The following is a 25,511-nucleotide window of genomic DNA, read 5'->3' on the forward strand; positions in this document are numbered from 1 at the left end:
CCGAGCATGGCTGAATGCTCCCCTTCCTCATTCTTTCGTTCTAAATAGTCACCAAGTCTCTGACATGTCTCTTGCCCTGTTCCGTCCTTACTGCCTGCACTGACAGTTTGCTTTGCTTTCTTGGATTCTTGCAAAGCCTTGTTCATTCATTTGCTAAAGCAAAATGAAGACCTCTTATGTTCCAAATATTTTGCTAGATCCTGGAGGTCTGAAGATGAATATAAAACTCAGTTCATAGTCCTGGCATTTAGTGAGTTGCCTTCTGCCGGGTTCCTGTACCTTTAGTAGCCAGCCTTTCAGTCTCCCTCTGCACGGCCCTGACTTCTACTCAGTCTCTTCGCTGCCGCCCCGTCAAGCCTTCTGTCCTCTCGCTGTCCCTCCTTAGCCGTGTGCTCTCTGATCTCTAACCACACCCCCATTCCTGCAGGGCTAAGCCCTGCCGTTCTCCAGCTCTTCCAAGAAGCCCTCCCATTTTGTCATTGTCTTCGACTTACTGTACCTGCTGCTCTGGGTGATAGCTGTTTACTTCTCTGTCCCTCGCCATCATCCCTTAGAGCATAAGCTCTTTGAGAATAAGGACTGTGCTTCATTTACTGTGGCGTCCCCAGCACATCGCAGTGCACCCAACAGGTGCTTTCTGAAAAGGACTGAGTGAGTGCTCGGAAAGCTGGGATCCAGAACACATCTAGAGCCCTCCAGCAGGCATCACTGTTTGCAGAGAACGCAGCACCATCATTTTAGTTAAAGATGAAGGGTGTACATTTTTTACTTTTATATGGTTGTAAGTAGTTTAAAACAAGGCCTTTTGTTCGTAAAACATGCGATGTAAAACGTGCATACATTTTGAAGCTAAAACTTGAGACAGAGTTTTGCGCTTAGGTAAATGGGTGCAAGTCCACTCTGCTCAGTCTTTGAAAGGCTTTAAGCGAGAAGGTTTGAGAAGCACTGGCCGAGCTCCTTCTTAGCCCTGTTGATAGGCTACAGTAGGGGAGGGGTTTGCCGTGCTGAACTCCTGTGTGGTCAGCACTAAAAGAAAAAGAAAAAGTAGCTGCCCCACACTTGAAGCCGGCTAACATACTTCCTGAACAAAGTAGCATTTCCTGGGTGCGTTAGGCAGCCAGGAACTACAAAATCTTGGACTTTAGTCTTTCAGTCTCCTGCCATGGATTTCAGCTCAGACTCGGAATGCTCTAGCCATGCTTCTGGATTGAGTTTATCTGGTCCTATTATACCCTTCGGATGAGAAGGATGCTGCCCCTGAGATCCCTGCCAGGAGCTGTGGGCTGCAGTGCTGGGGGAGGAGCTCGTACCTGGGCGGAAGGACAGACAGCTCTGTAAGGAGGGAGCTCGGGAAGGCCCATCCCCTCTCCCGTACTAGTTTTCTTACTGGCAATTCAGCAAAAGGCTTATTTTTGACTGTCTTGTTATTTTTTCTTGAAAGCTATAGGCACCTTATTATGCCTTTGCATATGTGCCAGAATTTTTTAAACTTCAAATGAATGTGGCAGATGTTCATAAAAGTTTAGAAAAAGCTACCATAGGAAGACTTTTTAACCATTTTTATGACACTCAAATTTGTTGCACTCAAAGAAATATAAATTGTAACCTAACATTCTCATTCGGGAAAAGGTTATTTTGAGGAAAGACCTAATTCTAGTGTTCATGCTCTTATTAGGGTCCGTGCTGTTTGTTCAGTTGTAACCGAGTCACCCTAAAAAGTCCACCTTCCTTTTAAAGTGACACGTTTACAGCTCATCGTCATTCTTATCCCCCCTTCTGCCTTTTTATCTCTCTCTCATTTCAGCAAACATTAATTTGAGTCTGGTGGTAAGTTACCAGGATAGCCAAGGGTATTGGCATAGACCTAGTTTCTTCTTGGAGAGAATGATCATGTCAGCTGGCAGCTAGGAGACACCGAAACGTGGCCAGATTACACAGTGACTGTTTCCTTTTATTCTCTCGACCTCAGTTTAGTTCAGGAGATGTTTTTGCAGCTCCTCTTCTGTGCCATGTCTGCTAGCAGGTGCTTCTCCTGTTTGATAAATGAAGACCTTCCTTTCTAGGCCTCACAAGCAATGCTTAGAGTAACGATATTCTCTCTCATTCCTTGGTGGCGGAATGGTCGGGATGGAGGAAGGAAGGTGGCATCAATGACAGTTCCGGGCAGGGGCTCAGGTTCGCCGTAAATGAAGCTCTACCTAGACACAGAGACAGTGAAGGGGAGCAGCTAGAATGTGGGGCTCTGGATTCTGGCTCCCTACTTCCTCCTTGTGTGACCTTGAGCAGAGTAACTGATCGCTGAGCGTTTTCTCACCTGTAAAATGAGGGCAGTGGTTGACCTCCCCTGTAGCAGCAGTCTCCAGCCTTTCCGGCACCAGGGACCGGTGCTCCTGTGCGAATCTAAGGCCTGATGATCTGAGGCGCAGCTGAGGCAGTGATGCTGGCGCTGGGGAACGGCTGCACATACCGATGAAGCTTCGCTCATTCGCCCTCCCGCTGCTTACCTCCTGCTGTGCGGCCTGGTTCCTAACGGGCCATGGACCCCTTGACAATCTCTGCCCTATAGGACTGTTCTGGAGGATCCAGTAGAAGAATGGTCATTGGGTGCCTAGCACAGTGCCTGGCACATAAAGAATTCAATAAAGGCCGACAACCGCTGCTATTTTTATTTCCTCACTGGCCTTAAAGCTGAGGACATGGTTAAGTTGATGGTTTTAAAATTGTGTTTCAAGGACTTTTAGTTCCAAGGCTTACCGTCATCATCCTCATTTCCTAGAGAGGGTGTTTCAACAAAATTGTTTTGCACCTGCCCTGTTTTCTCCTGGGTTTCAGTGCTGGAAGAATGTTCCAGAATGGGCGTGGCACTGGTGTAGGATTTGGTAGATGCGCTTCAGCCCCCTGCTTGACCACTCCCCCGCTGTGGTAACTTCGGGTGTGATACCTTGTCTCTCTGTATCTTAGTGTCTTCTTCTGTAATAGCCCGTAGTGCCCGCCTCTTGGGATTTTGGTAAGGAGTCAGTGAGTGAGTCCTGTCTGTGTCCAGCACATCCCAGTGCCTGGCCAGCAAACGTCCCCTTCTACAGTAACGTTTTGAGAGCCTTCTGTGTACCAGGCACGGCCTCATACTAGAAGTCTATATAAAATAGTGACTGTGACATAATCCCTGCCTTTACAGAGTTTTGTCTAGAGCAGATGGAGACAAGTAGAAAGTAATTGCAGTGAATTTGGGATGCCGTAGGTTCTGGTAGGGTAGACACCGAGCCTAGCCTTGAGGGCTGTGCTTCTGGGAGGGAGTGCCTAAACTGAAACCTAACAGGTGAATAAGGATTCAACCAGGGGGCCAGGCATCTAAAAGACTTAACGTGTAGCCCATAGAGTTTTCCAGGAAATGTGAGTGGTTCCGCACCTGATAGAGGCATGAAGCTGAAGGGGGAGAGGAGAGCTGAGGTAGGCGGGCAAGGGCCAGCCACCCCGGGCCTTGTAAGCCGTGTTAAAGAGTCTGAACTTTATGGGGCAATGGAGAGCCATTGAAGTGTGTAAATAGGGGAGGGACATGGTCAGGCCTTCTCCTTCTGGGCCATTAGAAACACAGTCCTTCCATATAAAATGCTTGAAACTGCTTAACCATGTTAATAAAGTAAATTGATATTTGTAAAGATCAAGGTACTTCTTAAGTAAATTGCACACCACAACCATGTATATAAAATTCAGATGTGTTAGCGTCCCAAACCCAAGCTTCCGCATGGCTCCCTTGCTACTCAGCCGTGGCAGAAGTGTTCGTAGTGATGGCTTTCTTCGAGGTTTTAAGCACCACTTTGCTAGATTTTGTCTTTTCCTCTCCATTTCCAAGTACTTTTTATGAATTAGATATTCTTCTACAGCCCAGTTTGAAGATATAAATTTACGTTATATACTAAGGGATAGTTCCAAGCGGTAGGAACGGGGGAGTGAGACCCAGGTACCAAGTTCATAGGCCCTCACTCCCTCTTCCCACCAGTGCAATTTCAGGTGGCCTGTGATGGGCACACCAGGACGCAAGCCAGGCTCACAGCAGTCTGTTTGTCTCTGTCTGTCTCTCTGTCTCTCTCTCTGTCTCTTTCTCTCCCCTATCCCCACTCCTTCCCTTTCTCTCTCTGTCCCTTCCTCCTCCATCCCTCCCTACCTTCCTCTCCCTCTTTCCCTCTCTCTCACCATCCTGTATCTAGGAGTCCTTAGCTAGGGCTCCTAAAAGCCTGATTTTGCAGAGGCACCAAGTGCTTGGAGCAGCATTGAGCCGCCATTCTGGGGACAGCATCCAGGTGCCAAGTCACAGCTCCTTTTGGTCTCTGGGATCCAGAGGCGGCATTGTCTCTGTCTGCAGTGGGGTTCCTGGTTTAACTGTGGGGCTTTTACACAAAATAACAGGATTTATGTATTTACAGACAAGAAAAGTAACTTTTTTTTCTCTTTGCTTCTCAAAGAACCTGAATTTCTGTCAAATGTGTTGGCACCATTTTAACTAGTTTTTTCTTTTCATTTTTCTCCCGGCTATAGACTATAGAAAGTCTTTAATCCTTTGTTCGTTTTTGAGGATATTTATTTTTAAACAGTTTCACAGTGAGTGAAGAAGAGTGTTTACCACTGTGCCATTTGCTTCTTCCCAGGGCTCCACAGGTAGGCAGGAGGAAGGGGTAGTGCACACTTATTAATGCTGCAGTTGATGCAAAACTCTGCGCCATAATTATATTCCATTAGAAGCGGTGACTTGTTTATGTCTCCTCACAAGAATTGAGAAGTTCCGTGTGCGAGTTGTTAACTAATGCTAAGTAATCGTATTCGTGCTTTATAAGAAGGCAATATTTGCATGAGAAATTCCACCCGGTAGTTTCCGTCACAGGTTCCTGGGGAGAGCTTTAGCAAGAAAGCGAAGAGGGGCGGGAGGGAACTGACATCTTCTGAGTCCTCGCCCAGCGCCTAACACTGTGCCAGGTACTTCACCTATTTTCACTTTCGAGCATTTCTCAGAATCTCTCTGCCAAGGAGGAGATACCCAGATTTGCAAGTGAAGGTAACTGAGGCTCAGAGAGGTCAAAGAATCTGCTCCCCGTCCCTCAGCCCCCAGAGCCTCTGGTCTGTGCATCGGCCCGTCAGGCTGTGTGGGCTGTGCTGAGCCCTGCCCCAGCCCTGGGCAGAGAGCCCCCGCCTCCCCCACACACGCCTTTGCCCGAGCTTTTCCTTCTCAGGGCGGCCTCTGTGCCATGCACTGGGGGTGGTGGGGAGAAAAGCTCTGAGTACACTGGTGACTGGGGCTGGGTTACTTAGCCTCCCCACGACTCCATTCTCTCATCAGTAAAATCCGGATTACGTTATCCATATCACAGAGTTGTGAGAATTAACTGATAGGATGGATGTGAAGCGCTTTTCAAAAATACTATACAAAACATTATTCTTTAGAGTTGGTAATATAAAAATAAGAGGCAAAGCTTAGATCAATGAAACCCTGGTACTTGCTTTCTTATATAAAGAAAAAAGGAATTGGACAGCAGTTTGGTTTTGCTGGAATTTCCTTAGCATGTTATTTGTCGTCATGTAAAATCATCACCTGTGAGTCTCTGTCACATCCAGGCATTCGGAGTGAAAGCTCAGTGGCTCTGAGCTTCGGGCCTGAAGAAGGTCCTGGATTTCACCTGATGGCTTTTTCCTGGAAGCTCTCTCCTTTTCGCAGTGGCACCTGCTTTTAAAATGAGTCTGAAAGTGATTCTTAAATGCCACTTACTGTAATATTGGAATTAGTTAACATAAAACAATTTAAAGCTCCAGTAGTAATTTATGTAATCAAAGGGAACAGGTACTTCTGTCCGATCTAAGTATCTCTCGCAGTCAGTACATTTTCTGTCTAATTTGTTGTGACTGAAATGTCCTCTTGTGAGGTGAGATAAACCTCTGTTACGGATTAGAAAAACTGAGTAATTTTGAGGGAGAATCCCAGCAGAAAATGGAAAACCATCATTGACGCTTTTGTTTTCCAATTTTCCTTTCATCGCTTAGCCAGTCATTATATGTAAGTTCCATTTATCAATTTATAAAACGGACTTTATAAATTGTGACTAAGAGAAGCTTGAACTAATCCAGTCCCTTTCAGATTAAGATAAGGCGCAGCATGCTGCAGCTGCGTGGCAGAGTAGAGAGGACTCTCAGGCTCCAGAGTTAAGTGGACCTGGATTCAAATGCCAGCCCCGCCACAGCTAGGTAGCTGTCAACATGCACCTCTGTTTAAACAAGATATCAGTTTAGCAGGGGGTTAAAGGTATGGTTACTTTTATCACAGTTTGACCGCTTAGTACAAAACTATTATGTTATCCTCTTAAGAGATGCCTGTTGGAAATAATTAATAGTAATATTGACCATTGAGTGAGGGTCCACCAATATGTATGGCACTCGAGCCATGTCATTTCTAATTATCACTTCTTTGAGGAAGGTGCAGGTTTTGTAGATGGGATATTAAGGTGCCTCTTTGAGCCTCGGATACCTTGCTTATAAAATGGGTAGATTCTCTACTTCATAAGCTTTTTTAATGAGGAGTAAATGAGAAAATTTGGTGCCGAACATGTGTCAGGTACCAATAAATGGAGATTATTACAGAGCCCTCCCCCATCCCCAAGGGATCCTTTCCAGGACCCCCGGTGGGTGCCTGAAACCACAGATAGTACTAAACCCTATATGTAGTGGGGTTTTTTATACATGCATACCTATGATAAAGTTTAATTTATAAATTAGGCACAGTAAGAGATTAACAACAACAACTAATATGAAAATAGAATAATTGTAATAAACTAATAAGAATTGAGAGTGGTTTCTCTCTCTTTCTCTCAAAATATCTGGACTTTTCCATATAATATTTTCAGACTGTGGTTGACTGCGGGTACCTGAAACCATGGAAAGCAAAACAAAACCACAGATAAGGGGGGCTCCTGTACGTGTGTATCAATGTTACATGCTGTAGAACTGATCATTTTTCTTTAAAACAAGCTAAAAGCCACCTCCCTGAAATTGAGTGTGCCGTCTTTTTCAGCCTCCTTTTGTATTTTTTAGTGAGTGACTTTTTCTAAATTGACATCAGCTTAAAGGCACTTTTGACAGAGCACAGCCACATAGGATGGTGGCTTCATAAACTCCTCGCACGTGATTAGGGGCGGGGCCGTTGTGGGAGCTCAGACCAGCCTGGTGATGGAAGAGCGGTACCCTTGGCCTAGTCAAGCCCCGCTTGGGATCCAGGCACATGTGGTTTTGTTTAACACCGTGCTCAGCAGACTCATAGTCCTGGTTTGCGACCGTCAGGCATTTGTTGTTGATATGTGAGGTCACCACAGCAGGGGTGTTTGTCAACCAAATTAAACTTCCTCTTAATGACTTAAAATAATTGATTCAGAAGGCCTTTAAAGGGGCCACTGCGATGTGTAGGCAAGCTGAAATACAATGTTTTCTGCATAAATTATTGCATGTTATTGTTTTGGTTCTTTTGTTTGTTTGGGGTTTGCTTTTGTTAGGAAAAATGTGGATGGACTTTGGGCTTTTGAGGCAGGTGGTGAGTGTGAGTTTGGATCCCGGACCCACCATTTGTTTATATGTAACGTGGGCAAGTCACTGAGCTGCTAGCAGCGTGTGTGCCTTCACATCCCTGTCTGCAAAATGGGAGTGCCTTCCTTATCATGACAGTTAGCAACAACATGACTGAAGTTTCAATGCACAGTAGTAGACCCTCACTTAGCACTAGGTATCATTATTAATAAAGTATTTCCAGTAGGTACCTCTGAAGAAGTTAGCTTAATAATTTGTACAAAGTAGTCAAGGTCTGATGCAGTAACCCTGCCTTTTTTCTGCTGATAAACTGATTTATCCATCAGCAACTCTCGGCACTAAACTTAGATATCCATAGAGAAAAGTATGGCTAAAATTGAAGTCTGTAAACCTCTCCTTACATATTATTTTTGATTCTTGTCTGATTTAAAAAATAATTTAAAATTGAATATTTAAGATATATGCCACTTAGGCTACAAAAGGAGTGGGTTTTTTTTTTGTTTGTTTGCTTGTTTTTTGCCCATTGAATTTAGGCATTAATGACCTAAACTCAGGCCTTTGCAGGTAAAGAGTGGGCCCACCATATTTACTATATTTGTTTAGAATCAAAAACACTGGCTTAGGGCTTTTCCTAAGTGTGATCGACAGCGGCACTAAAGTTCTCTTTTGTGGTTGGAAGTTATCAGCATTCCAGAGAGTGGTTTATGTGTCCTGCCTAAAATCTTTCCCTCCATAAAACCAGATATCTGACAAAAACGAAAAGCTTCAGACTGGGACGGCCTAGATGCCTGGACACGTCCTTAACCAAACAGAATATGTTCAACCTTGGCATCAGTTGTTTTGAAAGATCCAGTGATAATCAATTTATATCATTTTAGCGCAACTATTTTATACTGGCCGAATGGGTTAAATTATGAAGCTCGATAACTACATATGCACATTACCCATCCTCAGCTCTAGAAGAAAAAAAATGAAGAAAAAGATAGCTATGATTTTGGAAGTCATCCCAATTTTTAAAAATAAGAGAATTTGGACATTTTGGCATATGGGCTTTTTTAAATGAAATTTCATGGAACTGAAAACAGTCAATTTTAGGTTTCCAAAAATTGTTTTGATTTTCATTGGTATAAATTTGCTGCACATGGTTTTAGGGAAGTTCTGAGAGATGCATTTGGGACTTCGAGGTTGATTTTTTTTTTTTTTTTGAGATTTGTGATTTATTTTTAAAAGGTATTTTTTCCCCTTAACTCAAAGTATAAATCGAAGGAGACAGAGTTCCATTTCTAGGACAGATTTTGGTAATGACGTTGTTAAGCATTGCCAAACAACTGGACTTGGGACTGCATTATTGAACGTCATTTTCAGCACCGTCTGGACACCACTGCCCGCCAGGGTTCTCTCCCATCATCCCCCGGTTAGAACCTGAGGCCAAGCGACTTTGGCCATTCCATTAGCAGCCGCTGCTGGTGATAAGCAGCATGAGAGTCACCTGTGTAGGGTCAGGCTTATTGCACATCAAGGTTCAGCAGTGTCGGAAGAGAGAGAAGATGCCCAGGAGGGGGCTCCAGGCCACCTGCTGTGTGAGGATCAAAGAGTTGAAAGGTCAGAGGGCGCAGCTCCCTTAACCATATCTGTCTGTGCAATAGCTATTTCAGATTGTAAATCTTGATGATTTCATTAAGTCCTCCTGGCCGCTACTGGGGCATTGAAATAATAAAATTTTATATCTGTTGCCTTTCCTGCCTCTGGCAGCCAGGCTGACGCATTCTCTGCAAAATGGGGCGTCTTTATGAAAACCTTTCTTGGACCGATCAGAGCTGCCCTAATGAAGCTTCAGATTGGGAAGTTGGGGTTCACAGCACCTCATCCTCTGGAATAGTTTTTTTTTTTTTTTTAAAAAAAAGAGAGAGAAATCACTCAAACCATTTAGCAGCCTTTGGGATTCAGGTAGCGCCTCCTCTGAAAAGCAGGTCACCAAATACGACCTATTGCTAAATGCTTCATCTTTCGCACAGGAAGCGAGGTGCACTTCCCAGTGCTGCCGCTTCTGAAATGGCCCCTGTCTCATGCTCCAGCGGCCTTTCTTTGGGGCCGCTCCAAGCAACTATACACATTACTTCCCACTCGGCAGACCTTTTGGGTGTTTTTAGAGACATGTCCCCTGAATATGATTTTCCAAATATTTTCCCTCGATCTTAAAGTTGTTATGGACCTTTAGGGATCCTTGGCTCTTGGGCAAGACGAATCACAGTAATGGCTATTCCTTTACTGCCCATATGTTTCAGACCCCCTGTAGTTTGTTTGAAAAGTTAAGAGATTTTCACAGTGAAGGTGCCATTTCTGAAATTTAAAGTGTTCCTTTTCACCAGGAGATAAGTTCACTCTGATTAAGTCCGTAATTCTCACTAAGCCATGTTTATGGGGGTAATAAACAATGTTTCAGTGTGCTTGTTAAATTGGGTTTCCAACCTCTCCACTCTTTAAAAATTGACATTTCAAATAAAAGGCAGGTGGAGATGGAAGTCCGGGTTTTCTATGGTTAGCGATGAATGAATGATGGCAAGTGGCAGTTATGTGGGAGGAGGGAGGCCCTGTTTTATGAGAGGGTAACCCCAAACCATTTTGGAAGTAGGGAATCAATACCCCCAGTGAAACTCTTAAATTCAAGTCTCATCGTTTCAAATGGGATGGTTACTGTTTTTGAAATACCGCCAGATGCATGACATTCATTATTTAATTTTCACAAGTCTGTGCTCTAGTAGTGGTGGCCTGGTGGTACAGATGATGAAATCTAGACACAGAGAGGTTAAGTAACTTGTCCAAAGCCACACAGCCCATAATTAGCAGGACTAGAATTCAAACCCAGTTATTTTGTTATGTAACGTGTACAAAAGAAAAGTATGATACCAACCCTGCTTTCAGGGTCTGTTCACTGTTATGTATCTAGTCTCTGGTAATTCCATCCATGGAGGTTATAAGAGAAATGTGTGACACGGTCAGGGGCTTCATATTTGCTGAGCCAGGAGAGTAGAGGGGGCTACGCAGAGGGGGCTCTGGGACCAGGCTCTGGGACCTGGCAGTCCCAAACTCAGCTCCTAGCTCTGTTCTTACTCCAGGGACAAGAGCTTCAGTTTTCTATTCTGTAAAATGAGAACAACAATACCTATTCCATGAAATCGCTTTGAGGAGCGATGAGATAATACATTTAAAAATATAGTATTTAAAACCTCTGCAGTACTTTATAGGTGACAGTGATGTTATTGCAGTATATGTGAATATATAGTAAGATTAAAACAATTATTTTAAGGGAAAAGTGAAAAGTACACATGAAATAATCAGAAACATCGCTAAACAAGTTTTACGTGTATGTTGCCCACTGTACTTGGCTTAGGCCCAGAGGAGGCAACTCGCCATGGGAGCAGGACTAGTCAGAAAGGCTTTGTAGAAGAGCAGGGCCCTGGGGGGTGGAGATAATCATGGTGCTTGATGCCTGAGCCGTCTTCACATCTTACCGAGTGCTCTGCCACCTCATCTCTCCTTTGGGCTTTGCAGCGGTGGTGAAAAGTGTCGACACCTTCCGTGTCCTCTTTTTACACATGAGGAAGCAGTCTCCAGCAGTGGGGAGGACGCTTCAGGTTGAAGCAAACACCAGCAGAGTCAGAGGTGTCCATGGGCTCACGCCTCCATTCTGAGGGTGGGGAGGATGCCCGGCTGGATGGTGGGGCTGCTCTGAGGTGGACTTGCAGGGAGTCGCCAGGAGAGCCGACAAAGCCGAGCGCTTAGAAGGAGACCAGCTGGCCCTCACTGAGCTTCTGCCTATTGCTGGCCCTCCATCAAACGCAGTTTCCAAGGTAATCTCAACAATCCTGAAGGTTAGGGTCATGACCCCAATCTCACAGAGAAGGACACTGATGCTGAAGGAGGTGAAGTGCCTTGCCTAAAGCTACCCAGCTACTGAGTGAGTCAGGACACCAGCCTTGGGGACTTCCCGACCTTGTACCCAGGACCGTGCACGGGAGGGACTCGGACGTGCCCCGTGTCAGTGGGGATGTTCCGCCAGAGTGAGGTCTGTTCTGCTGCGTATTACGGTGCTTTTTCTTGTTTATTGGTTATAATTTAGTCCACCACGCCCTATCCACACCCTCCCACAGGGAGGCAGGAGCCCCTGGAATTCAGAGATCCTATTTTAGTCATCTCTGTGTCCTTAAGCCCTAGTGTAAAGTTGACAGGAAATGACTGACCAAATGAATGAATGAATGAATGAATGAGTGAACGAAGCATGTCCAGTGGCTAGATGGTCAGGAAGGAGAACTAGCCCATGGAAGAAATAGCCCCTTTGACAACCCGGGTTGGAAGTCTCTGGATGTGTTCACGAGAGTCAGTGCTTATTACCGAGAGGAGCGGATTTGGCCTGACCCGCGAGGTGCTTACAGCACTTCCCTCCCCTGCCAAGCTTCTGTTTCTGTTTAAAGCGCACTGGGAAATTCCAGCGGTGTTTTCAGGGCTCCTCTGAACTGTCGGGCTTAGATTTTTAATTTTGCGGAGCAGGAAGGAGCAAATCAGTGACTCCTGCCTCCAAAGAAAAACCACGACGTTTATCAACTGCTTGGCAGCTCAGTGACCTTTGGGGCCTGAGGAAGGGAAGGGAAATGTCACTCTTCCCTCTTTGTATATCCGAGCTTTCGAGAGGGAATAAAGGGTTTAGAGTCCCTGAATACTTGCCTTTCCTCTTCCTGTCCTTGCCACTTTCCCTCTTATTTCTCGTTCCTTTCCTCCGCAGAGGCCTCTGGCTCCCCACGCTGTTCTTTGTTGCGTACTCGTGTATGCGCGTACGTTTGAGCACATTTTCTGTGTGCTGTCTAGTGGAAAGAACATTGGCACGAGGAACCCAGATTCGGATCCTTTCTCTGACAAACACCAGTGTGAGAACGTAGGCATACTGTTTAATCTCTTTCACCTTAATTTTCTCATCCATCCACTGGGTATAATATTCTGTGGAAAAGCCTCTCCCCTGGGAATTTTAGTGGGGCCTAGGCCAACCACCAAGCCATCGAGGGCTCTATATTCCTCTCTAGGTGCCTGACAGACATCTAGTAAGTTACAGTTGCTCCCTAAGTCTGTTGATTGAAACAACGTGTCAGAGCAATTGAGAAGATGACGGGGTAGTACAGAAGCATTGGTGTTTGACTGGGTTCAGGGTTTAGCTCCACTGCTTCTAAACCAGAGGACTTCGGACAGGTTATTTTACCTCTCTGACCCTTAGTTTCTTTGCCTCTCCACAGGAGTGTCGTGAGGATTATGTTAAATGGTACATGTGCAGGGTCGGGCCATGGGAGGAACGTATCAGCCAGTGGCTCTCGTTTTGCTGTGAGGGCCACTGAGAGGGACGCTGCGGCTCGGTGCTGCACAGCTAGGAGTGGAGTTGGCCTGAGCGGTGACGGCGTGAAGCCCGGCAATAGTCGGTTAGGATAAAGTTTGGATTAACAAACGATTAAGCTGTAATTTTTGGTTTAGTTTTAACCATATCTACTTTTCAAAATTGGAAGAAAAAAAAGCTGCTGAGAAGTCAGACTTAAGGGAGACATAAATAAGTGTAATGTCAGGAGCCATGTCCGTTGACCCTCTCCTAGAGGGAGGAACTGGACTTTCTTGGAGGCAAAGCAGAGCGTTTTGTGGGTGTGATAGCGCTCTGCTCCAGGAGGATGCTGCGTCCTCTTGAGCAAGGTGTCCTTGCAGAAATATGTCTGGACCGTCCCCTTTGCTTCGTGGCCTAGTTGCTGGTTTCAGAGGTGCTATCTCAGGTGCTGGCTTGGCCACAGGAGAGGACACTTTGCTTACAGGCCCCAGGGGTCACTACAGCAGGGAGAAAGCCTGCGGTGGTCAAGGCCAGCACCCTGAGCAGATGGGAACATGGCCACATAGGTGCAAAATAAATATTTCCATGTTGTTGTTTTTTTTTCTTTTTACTTAATCCTCTCACAATTCTGAGTGGCATGTGGTTACAGCCCCATTTTATAGATGAAGAACTGAGGTTCTACTAGGTGTAAGTAACCTGCCCCGGATCCTACGAGGAGGAACTGAAGAAGATAACATCCAAAGCCCAGTCCATCCAATTCATACCACTGCTCCTCTCCCCAACCAAACCATGCTGAGTCCAGACGCCAGCATCTCTCAGAAGGTACCCAGGGATGTCGCTGCTGTGCTCTTCCCTGGAGAGGGCACAGAACAGAGCGAAGGAGCCATGTGTGTTCTGGAGCGTTTACAAACTTTACCAACGAATTTTCCGACAGTGAAAAATATTCTAGATTGAATCCTTTCAATCAACAGAATTATTGCTATATTGTTTTTCCATAACAATAGTTAATATCCTGTGCTTGTCATATACCAGCCACTATCCTAAGTATTATACATATATTAACTCATCTAATCACCATAACAATCTGGCGGTTTGTATTGCTTTTGTAAACATTTTACTAAAGGATGAGATTTATAAGGAGAGCCACACTCATCCTAAGTGTACAGCAAGATGAGATTTTACAAGGCAAGCATACCCATGTAACCACTACCAGATCAAGAAACAAAATATGGGTGCAAAAGGTAAAGGGATTAAGAAGTACAAATTAGTGTTTACAAAATAGTCACGGGGATGTGAAGTGGAGTACAGCATAGGGAATATAGTCAATAATATTGTAACGGCTGTGTGTAGTGCCAAGTGGGTACTAGAGTAATTGGGGGGATCGCTTTGTAAATTATATAAATGTCTAACCATTGTGCTGTATGCCCGAAACTAATATAAAATTAAATTAAATTACAAAAAATATTCCCAGCTCCCCAGAAGCCCCTCGTGCCCCCTCGTAGTTGCGCTTCCTCCGAGCGAAGGGTCACCATGATCCCGGGTGTTAGCACTACTTTAATCTCATTATTCACATGAGGAAACTAAGGCACAGGAGAGTTAAAGGGTTTGCCAAAGGTGGCACAGTTGTAACTGGCAGAGCTGGGAGTCAGACTGGCAGTCTGGCCCCAGAGAGCGGGCTCATACCGCATCCCTGGGACATAGAAGAACGATAGGGCGGTGGTAGTTTAGAGTAACCTTTGGTCTGAAAACCAGGTGTTTAGATTCTTAGTCTTGGAACTCTAATCCGTGTTACTGATACAGCTTTGAAATTGCAAGGATAGAAACTCACTTTTTATGGCTCCCCATTTATTGCTCACTTACTGCAAACAGGTACTGCATTCAAGTCTTCACACATATTAGCTAGCTCACTTCGCCTCACAATGCAACTGTAGAGTAGGTAGTATTTCTCCATTTTATGAGTAAGAAAACTGAGACTCAGAAATAAAGAACCTGCTGGAGGGTACATGGTAGCGGAGGCAAGGCTTGAATCTGGCTATCTCGTTCCAGAACCCACGGTCATCTTAACCATCACGGTGACTCCTAGCTTACGTCTGTGCCGACTGTGAATTAGTTCTACACTAATTAATCATGACAACTTTACACGTTGTTGTCATTGCCGTCATTATTGTTATTCCCATCGCTCCTCCTTGAGCAGACTCCAGTTTGCTTGCGTTGGGCTCATGTCGTCCGCTTGGGCTCACGCTGACGCCTGCTGCCAGGCCTGCCTCCTGGTAGAGTGGCTGCAGCCACAGCGTCTCATTCATTCTCCAGTCAGTGAGCATCTGCTTGTGTTGGCCCTGGTGCCGGGCCCTGGGGGTAGAGAGGCAGATAAGGCTCAGCTCTGCCCTGGCGATGGTCCCGGTGAAGGACAGCAGAAGACTTGCTGCGTGCTGGCTCACTGACGTCGTGCGTGCCCCTTCACCGGCCCACCACCTCCATCCCCGAGAGGGCACCCGGCCCTCAGCCGAGGGGGCAGCGGTGGAAGTGGGCCCCTGCCCCTCCAGGCCCGGGACCCGCTGCTTTTCTCCACCTCCCGCCTACGGCTTCCTCACCCGGGGTGGGGGGCACCACGTGCTCCTGACCACTCCTCGGACCCCCCGATTACATGGCCAGTGAAAGCCTCGCTGTTCAGTGTGTGACTTGGTTCTAAGTCCTCCTTTTTGTCATTAGCTGCCCAATCCTCTCCGTGGACAGGCAGGGTCACTCCCAACCTGGGTGGGGGACTGATTTAGTTTGATCAAGTATAGTTGATATATATCTATCTATATCTATATCTATATCTATATATCTATATCTATATCTATATCTATATTAGCGGGGAAACCTTGTTTCCATACAGCCAACTTTAGATAGTGAGGCTCAATAAAGCCTTCTTGGCTACAGTAGAGTGATTCTCAAGTGGACCCCATTTTTGTGTAGGGAAGTATATCAGTATCTCTAGGGGCACTGGATTTTTATGTTTATCCTAAGAGGGAATTAGTGAAAAACAAAGTTAAAAAATCCTGGGCTAGACAAAAAAGAAGAAGGCAGGGAACCAAACACAGCTGCAAATCGAAATGTGCTTTGGGGTAACGGCCCAGGGAAAAATTATCTTGTCATGTAGCGTTCATTCACCACCATTCATGCATTGTTATTTTTTACTGTCCTTTGTGATTTTATTCTGTTTTCTGAACATAGGACTAGTGTGTTTATCAGCTTCATTGGAGGTATAATTTATGTACAATAAACCATCCACTTATAGCGATTCAATTAACTTTGACAGTTTTAGATATTCATAAAACCACCACCTCAATAAAGATACAGAATATTCTCATCACCCTCAAAAGATCATCCTTTTCGATTTAACAAATGTTTACCTTGAGCTGTTCTTGTGCCAGGTACCAGTCTGAGTACTTTAAAACCCATTTAATCCACAGAACAAGCCTGTGAGGCAGGCACTGCTACCATCCCCAGTAGAGGAGGAAACCGAGGCACAGAGAGATCGAGCGAAACACCTCAGTTTACACAGCTGGTGGGTGGGGCTGAGCTAGAACTCAGACTGCCTTCTGGATCCTGTGCCCTCCGCTTACAGGCTATACCGTATCTCATTCATTCATTCAAGAATTGCCTGCTTTGGGATATGAGCTGAGAGTACAGAGATCTGGCTGGTGACCCCCAAGAAACCCACAGACTATGGGAGGATTTGAATACCTGTAGAAATAACTCTAGATTGACTTTTTATTCTGGTTGTGGGACTAAGCACAAGGGACCTCAGGGAAAGGCAAACTTCCTGCTACCTCAGGCCCTCTGGACTGCCCCTAGCCAGGCCCAGCTGAGTTCTCAGGAACCTCTGAAGGAGAGGGGAACGGACAGGCAAGAGAGCCACTGCTGGCCAAACTCCTGTTCTGGAGGTCCTGAGAATCCTGTGAACTCTTTGACACTCACTCACTTGTCCTCGCGACTCTGTGAGGTGGGTCTTGTCACGATGCCCACCTCACGCATGAAAGCCTGGGGCACATAGGAGTTTGGGTGAATTGCCTAAGGCAAGCCACGAGGTAAGGGACAATCCAGAGGTGACACTCACATTAGAGCCTATGTCCTCTCGGCCGCCCCAACCACCTCCCATACTATGATTTTTCCCTTCCTTGTCCTGAAAGGCAGGGGTCAAGCTAAGTCCCTCTGTGCCAAAGCATAAAGGGAAAAACTTTTCCGATTAACAGTATTTATGGGAAGATGCCATTATTGTGTATTTCTCTGTGCGAGAATGCCATTTGGAAAGCCAGTGTGTGTGTGTGTCGGGGTTTTTATTTTTTTTTCTTTTTCTTTTTTTTCATTCTGAGAAAAAGACTATAGAGTCTGGTGAGGGGACGGTTTGCAGCTGGCAGGAGCTTTGGCATATGTTGTAACTAAAAAGAGAGAGAATGTGTCGGTGGGGCCAGCTACCGGAGAGCCGCCTCGGTGTGCTGCGGGACTAGTAAGTGCTTTAATTGGGTAGGGTTTCTGGAGGACTATTTTGACATCTGCTCATGTCTTTGGTGATTTTTCTTCGCTTGGAGTAGGAAACACAAGCTGTGGATAAAATGACTTTAAAATAATTGGAAGTAAAGCTATCTTTCTCAAAGTCGAATTTGAGAGGAACACTTTTTAAGAAGTGGAAAGTAAATTCTTCTTCCAGGAATCCATCCTGAAGCCCAGGGCTTTGTGCCTACGGACTTCACGACAACATTACATGTAATAATTTCTTAACAACTGGAAATAACAGCCAACAAAAGGGGCCTGGTTGAGTTTGTTTCCGCGAAGCTAGACATTTCGTAACAATTAGTAATGATCTTTACAAAGCTTTTAATGAAGCGGAGCATGGCTTATATGGCAATGAGAAAATCAGACACATGAAGAGTTGTTCCAACTGTGTTTTTAAAAGCAGGGATGGAGCAGAGAGGGATGTCGAAGGAAGCACCGAAATTTTATCTCCAAATAGAGGGATGAGGGTAACCATAATTTTCTTCGAATTTTTCTGTCTTTCCCACTTCTTTTTACAATAGGCATGTGTAATTTTTATGATACAAAAGACAAGAGAAAGCAGGTCCTGGGAATGTTGGCCTGACTGCGTGTCCGAGCATTGGTTTGGGGACACCTTCGGAAAGAGCGAGTCTTTCAAGTCAGACTAGGTTCAAAAGTGCCACTCAGTAGCGATGTGATTTGGGGCAGTTTCTTGACCTCTCGGAGCCTCGTTTCCTCGTCGTCACCGTGGAGATGGTAGTTTCTCCCTCATACCATGCACGGGGTGGAAGGACCTGGCACCCCGGAATGGCCCACCTTCCTTCTAAACCAGCGCCTCCCACCCCACCCCCAGTGTGAGCGTTTTTATGGGTTTCGTTTTTGTTTTTTTCCCTTGTTTCTTTGTGCCTTTCAGGGGGTAAGGCACCATTTGGCCGAGCTGGCCTCCGATCCTTGCCTTGGGGACACTGAGCTTCAGGAAGGCCCCGGAGCCCGTGCCAGCCCCTTTGGAAGAGGCCTTGCCGGCGGGGCGGGGGATGGGGGGCGGCATTGTCCTCTAAGAGGAAACCATGCTGACCCAGCTCCTGCTTGGAGCCTGGTGCTTGGGCATCTTGGTTACTAAGGGGACCCTGTCCCGCTAGGTCAGCAAAAAGGGCCAGGCTTTTTCCTCTCCTTCAGCCTGCCGCCATTGTTAAAAAAGTAAACACTCCACACAGCTTAACCAGCAAGTCCTCCAGTCAGGAGTGGGAAGAAATCAAAAACCTGCCCTAGCTCAGCCGTGGAGGGCCCAGAGGGCTCGTCTGTGCTGCCAGGGCCCCACTGGGAACACAGAAGGAACGCCAGTTCTGGTCTAGAACCAGCACCTCCTCTCTGGGCCCCTCAGCCCCTGAGCCCTCACTCCAGCGGCCAGGGCCTCCTCCTCGCTTCTGCAGCTCTTCGGAAGGTCAGGTGCAGCAGGATAAGGGATTCTGGGGTGCGGCAGCCCTCAGCTCAGTCCTCGAGGCCTCCTCCACTGCATTGTGGCTCAGCCCCTGGGGTCCCTTTGCTGATTCTGTGTCTGGGGCCCATGTCTTTGAAGTGAGAGCCCAGTGGTTGCCAGGAAGGGGACAGAGGTTTCACCCTGAGGCCATTGTCTCTTGGACTGGCCATGGCCGATGCGCATGTTATAAAGTCATAGCTGCTCCTTATTAGTAGCTGCGTGTGCCCAGCACCGGGCACACGCTACCTCTGATTCTCGCAGCAGCCTGGGGACAGTGATGAGAGGGTGGTCACAGCCACTCTCTTGATCTTAAAGATGAAGAAGCCACGGAGTAGCCACATGGCCTTGGGGAAACCCGTTCACCCCTCTGAGCCTCAGTTTCTCATCTCTGAAAATGCAGCCACATTGCTGAAAACGAAAGAGTCTGTGCAGTGACTATGCCGTGTGAGCTCCGGAGTGTGATATGAGTGACAAAGACTGTCGTTGAGGCTGTTTTTTAACTTGCTGCGGCACCTTGCTAGCTCCGTGCTAGGCACTTAACCTGTGGGATTTCAAAGGGAGGCGGCTGAGGAGCCCTGGACAATTCCCCGGAGTCTTAGTGTACTCATCTGCACGGTGGGGGCTGTGCTTTGTGAAACGCTAGTGATGTGTATTGTTATCGACACTGTTTGCTGATAGCATTTTCCCCCTGCGAGTGAGGCAGTCAGTTAACGACTAACTTCTTAGGAGGACATCTAGTCCCTTCTGTGTGGGTCGCAGCCCATAGCAGGCACTTAGTTCAAGTTTACGAATTGATAATAGGTTTGTGGACTAGCCCCCGAGGGCTTGAAGAAGTCAGCTGCAGAAGTTTGAGACTCCTGGGTTCCTAAGTGGAGGGATTCCAGGATTTGGCCCTCTGGGAGTGTTATTTCAGCCTCAGGAAGCTTCTGACCAGCAGGGCTCCACCCTCCTGCCGGGAGGAATCTGGAAATGTTTACTCAGGTACCAAGTTGTGTCCTGGAGGCTGGGGTTTGAGACAACAAATGTTGACCAATATTAATGAGCACTTGCCAAATGCCATTCATTTTGTCTGTGCTGGTTATTACCCAGTGGTGAGCCAAACAGATGAGCTCCTAGGAAGGCAGGCAGGCACCTGGGTCCTGGGGTTCGGAGTGACAAGGGCTGCGTGGAGCTCAGTCTCACTGAGGGTGTCTGATGACCAGGAGGCTGGTGTCGGGTGCAGACAGCATGGGCTGCTGAGGCGGCCGGCGTGCGTTGCCTCTGCCCCTCACCTCACCTCTCTGCACCTCATTTCCCACAAGTTCCATGAAATGAGGATAATAACATGCGCTTTGTAGGCTTTGATGAGAATTCAATGAGATAAAGTGAGTAAAGCATGGAACAAGCACCAGTGGGCTTTTGGTACCTTGTAATAATTGCCCATCTCCAGAGCACTCGCAAGCTCCGGCTTCGCAGCCGTCGGGACGCCCAGCTCCATCGCTAGCCGGTACGATGCCCTTGAGCGAATTAGGAAAAGGCGTCCCCTCCCTCCTACCACCACCACACCTGTCGATGCCACTTGGCAGGCACGCGGGCTGGCAGAGTTCAGCCCCGGCTTGGCTGGCCGGGCATCCTTGGGCCGTCCGTACACACTTGCACAGTGAGATGCAGTAGCTCAGTATGGCTGATAATGAAGTTGACCCCTTACGTATAGGGCGACCTTATGTCCCATTTGATCCCTTTTGCCTGGCATATATCCTCTCTCTTATATCCCAAGTGTCCCAGTTTGGACAAATTATATGGTCTTTCTCCTTAAACAGAACAAAACTAAATAGAGCAATAGTACTGAAGTTCTAGACTCTAAAGAAATGAGCTCAGATCTATGATGAGGTAAGAGGATTGAATGAGATTGGGAGCGGTGGGCAGGCAGGAGAAAAATGGAGGTGGATTTTAGCAGTGGGTAAACAGTGTGCGTGGAAATGGAAAACTCGGGCCGTGCAGTCTCATACTCCTGCGGACCGTGGAGAGCTGCTTCTAGACGGCAGCTCGTTATCCCTCCCCCCCCCACCCGCCCCCCCCGAACACGAACACCCAGGAGGCGCGAATCTCCCTTTCCCCGGACCAGTGGAAACAAGGCTCATGGCCACAGCTTCTGAGCCATGGTTCGCTAGCTGGATTTCTGTGGAAAATGGAACCAAATTTAATGTGTAAGGGAAGCGTTAACATGTTAACACTAGGCCACACACCGTATTCCATACCCAGGCATGACAAGAGACAAGAGAGCTAGGCAGGTGGCCCGGCCTGTAAACGAGAGCGGGGAGCGGACGCAGGTGTCGTAAGAGCCAAGCCGCACGTCAGAGTCTTGGGCCAGAGCTTTAGGTCTCAGCTTCTTCTTAAAAAAAAGAAAGAAATGTGAGGGGAAATGACATTGGGGTATGAAGCTCTCTCCCTAGCCGTATGACCGTGGCACGTTAACTTCATGTCTGTGAAAACCTTTCTGCTCCTGAGTCAGGAGTGGGAAGAAATCAAAAACCTGCCCTAGCTCAGCCGTGGAGGGCCCAGAGGGCTCGTCTGTGCTGCCAGGGCCCCACTGGGAACACAGAAGGAACGCCAGTTCTGGTCTAGAACCAGCACCTCCTCTCTGGGCCCCTCAGCCCCTGAGCCCTCACTCCAGCGGCCAGGGCCTCCTCCTCGCTTCTGCAGCTCTTCGGAAGGTCAGGTGCAGCAGGATAAGGGATTCTGGGGTGCGGCAGCCCTCAGCTCAGTCCTCGAGGCCTCCTCCACTGCATTGTGGCTCAGCCCCTGGGGTCCCTTTGCTGATTCTGTGTCTGGGGCCCATGTCTTTGAAGTGAGAGCCCAGTGGTTGCCAGGAAGGGGACAGAGGTTTCACCCTGAGGCCATTGTCTCTTGGACTGGCCATGGCCGATGCGCATGTTATAAAGTCATAGCTGCTCCTTATTAGTAGCTGCGTGTGCCCAGCACCGGGCACACGCTACCTCTGATTCTCGCAGCAGCCTGGGGACAGTGATGAGAGGGTGGTCACAGCCACTCTCTTGATCTTAAAGATGAAGAAGCCACGGAGTAGCCACATGGCCTTGGGGAAACCCGTTCACCCCTCTGAGCCTCAGTTTCTCATCTCTGAAAATGCAGCCACATTGCTGAAAACGAAAGAGTCTGTGCAGTGACTATGCCGTGTGAGCTCCGGAGTGTGATATGAGTGACAAAGACTGTCGTTGAGGCTGTTTTTTAACTTGCTGCGGCACCTTGCTAGCTCCGTGCTAGGCACTTAACCTGTGGGATTTCAAAGGGAGGCGGCTGAGGAGCCCTGGACAATTCCCCGGAGTCTTAGTGTACTCATCTGCACGGTGGGGGCTGTGCTTTGTGAAACGCTAGTGATGTGTATTGTTATCGACACTGTTTGCTGATAGCATTTTCCCCCTGCGAGTGAGGCAGTCAGTTAACGACTAACTTCTTAGGAGGACATCTAGTCCCTTCTGTGTGGGTCGCAGCCCATAGCAGGCACTTAGTTCAAGTTTACGAATTGATAATAGGTTTGTGGACTAGCCCCCGAGGGCTTGAAGAAGTCAGCTGCAGAAGTTTGAGACTCCTGGGTTCCTAAGTGGAGGGATTCCAGGATTTGGCCCTCTGGGAGTGTTATTTCAGCCTCAGGAAGCTTCTGACCAGCAGGGCTCCACCCTCCTGCCGGGAGGAATCTGGAAATGTTTACTCAGGTACCAAGTTGTGTCCTGGAGGCTGGGGTTTGAGACAACAAATGTTGACCAATATTAATGAGCACTTGCCAAATGCCATTCATTTTGTCTGTGCTGGTTATTACCCAGTGGTGAGCCAAACAGATGAGCTCCTAGGAAGGCAGGCAGGCACCTGGGTCCTGGGGTTCGGAGTGACAAGGGCTGCGTGGAGCTCAGTCTCACTGAGGGTGTCTGATGACCAGGAGGCTGGTGTCGGGTGCAGACAGCATGGGCTGCTGAGGCGGCCGGCGTGCGTTGCCTCTGCCCCTCACCTCACCTCTCTGCACCTCATTTCCCACAAGTTCCATGAAATGAGGATAATAACATGCGCTTTGTAGGCTTTGATGAGAATTCAATGAGATAAAGTGAGTAAAGCATGGAACAAGCACCAGTGGGCTTTTGGTACCTTGTAATAATTGCCCATCTCCAGAGCACTCGCAAGCTCCGGCTTCGCAGCCGTCGGGACGCCCAGCTCCATCGCTAGCCGGTACGATGCCCTTGAGCGAATTAGGAAAAGGCGTCCCCTCCCTCCTACCACCACCACACCTGTCGATGCCACTTGGCAGGCACGCGGGCTGGCAGAGTTCAGCCCCGGCTTGGCTGGCCGGGCATCCTTGGGCCGTCCGTACACACTTGCACAGTGAGATGCAGTAGCTCAGTATGGCTGATAATGAAGTTGACCCCTTACGTATAGGGCGACCTTATGTCCCATTTGATCCCTTTTGCCTGGCATATATCCTCTCTCTTATATCCCAAGTGTCCCAGTTTGGACAAATTATATGGTCTTTCTCCTTAAACAGAACAAAACTAAATAGAGCAATAGTACTGAAGTTCTAGACTCTAAAGAAATGAGCTCAGATCTATGATGAGGTAAGAGGATTGAATGAGATTGGGAGCGGTGGGCAGGCAGGAGAAAAATGGAGGTGGATTTTAGCAGTGGGTAAACAGTGTGCGTGGAAATGGAAAACTCGGGCCGTGCAGTCTCATACTCCTGCGGACCGTGGAGAGCTGCTTCTAGACGGCAGCTCGTTATCCCTCCCCCCCCATCACCCGCCCCCGCCAAACACGAACACCCAGGAGGCGCGAATCTCCCTTTCCCCGGACCAGTGGAAACAAGGCTCATGGCCACAGCTTCTGAGCCATGGTTCGCTAGCTGGATTTCTGTGGAAAATGGAACCAAATTTAATGTGTAAGGGAAGCGTTAACATGTTAACACTAGGCCACACACCGTACTCCATACCCAGGCATGACAAGAGACAAGAGAGCTAGGCAGGTGGCCCGGCCTGTAAACGAGAGCGGGGAGCGGACGCAGGTGTCGTAAGAGCCAAGCCGCACGTCAGAGTCTTGGGCCAGAGCTTTAGGTCTCAGCTTCTTCTTAAAAAAAAGAAAGAAATGTGAGGGGAAATGACATTGGGGTATGAAGCTCTCTCCCTAGCCGTATGACCGTGGCACGTTAACTTCGTGTCTGTGAAAACCTTTCTGCTCCTGGGGCTTGGGGATGACGGTTCAAGCTCATGAAGTTTTTAGACAGTTAAATGGCCTCGCATTGGGCCTGCCCCAGAGTAAGCCTTCGCCAAATGTCACTTTTCCCCCTAGTCCCCTTCCCCAAAGCAGGCGGGGGTGGGGGAGACATCTGTGTCTTATGGTGCTTCAGCGACTTTCTCTTCTGAAACTTTTATTTACAGAAAGTCAGAAACATGGCCCTGGATGATGTCGTGATCCTGAACGTGGACACCAACACCCTGGAAACCCCCTTCGACGACCTCCAGAGCCTCCCGAACGACGTGGTAGGTCACGAGCCCTCGGGGTTCTGACTCCTGCGGTGACGTGAATGTGACATGCCCCTGTGGGGACGGGGAAGGCTGGGGACGGCTGTGGCTTTCCTGTGGCTAGGAAGGACATTTGGTTTCTCTGTTCTCTCTGCAACCTTTGTCTCAGTGAAGAAAGTCGGGAGGTGGTTCGTTCTTTAGTCTTGTTATGTTCCCATAACTTTCATCTGAAAGGCTGTGAAGTGACCCCAGGGCCTGGATGCTTCCCCTTCCATGGGAGCCTGAGGGTCTTGCCATCCCTCTCCAGCACACTGCCATGTCCCGGGAGCAGGGCAGCGTCCCCTGTGGTAGGCGGGAGGGCTTTCAGTGTGAGCAGTTTGGGGCACTTCAAACCTACATTATTTTCCTGGACCATCATCAAACGCAGCCGTTTTCCCACGTCGCAGGGTATCTGCTGACAGTGCTCTGAAGGCGGCTCCATGTTCCCTAAATCTCTCTGTGACCTCAGGTCTAGACAGAATGTAGGCTCTACTTAGCAAAAAGCTGCCGCCTGCCATGCTTGCCAGGCTAACGTGATCTCACACCCGTCTCATGTTGCTTCTCAGAGTGGCCTCGTGGGTGGCTGATTGGGTAGACCCAGTGTCCCCCAGTGTCCCCCATTGTCTGTATGAGGACTGGGGTTCACTGGGAAGCACGGTTTTGGTGTTTCTGGTTTGACCTCCCTCTGCCTGCAGGATGGTCTGTGGAGTTACTCTGGCTTCCAGATTGAAAGGAGCGTGCTGAGTTGGGGCTGGGTTTGTGTCACTTGGGTTTGGTGGGCACAGCTGCTCCGTTATTGTCAAGAGTGCCAGTGGCACCACGGCGTTGGATCTCCGGAGACATTGCCGTTCGCTGACGGATGGCTTGCAACAAGGTTTCATCTTCCTCTACTCTTAACTCGCTGCGAGATTTCGAGAGAGTCATTTGTGCTCTGTAAAGATGTTCCATTTGTAGCGTAGTGAACAACGGCCACCATTCATGGACTTCCTGCGTGTTAAGCATTGTACCAAGCACTTGTCATTGACCTCTCATTTCCTCTTCACACCACTCTGAGGAAGGTATTTTTC

At 47.9% G+C, this 25,511-nt stretch overlaps 1 protein-coding gene across 1 annotated transcript in view; it reads left to right on the forward strand.

Moving 5' to 3' along the window:
• Window positions 1–25,511, forward strand: part of DENND1A (DENN domain containing 1A) — a 457,019-nt gene that overhangs the window by 235,050 nt on the left and 196,458 nt on the right. Inside the window, exon 12 of the mRNA XM_023532960.1 lies at window positions 24,322–24,423. Within this exon, the coding sequence (XP_023388728.1) occupies window positions 24,322–24,423 (102 nt within the window). The remainder of the gene's footprint in view (window positions 1–24,321; window positions 24,424–25,511) is intronic.

This window comes from Pteropus vampyrus, unplaced genomic scaffold, assembly GCF_000151845.1.
Source record: "Pteropus vampyrus isolate Shadow unplaced genomic scaffold, Pvam_2.0 Scaffold95, whole genome shotgun sequence".
NCBI lineage: Eukaryota > Metazoa > Chordata > Mammalia > Chiroptera > Pteropodidae > Pteropus > Pteropus vampyrus.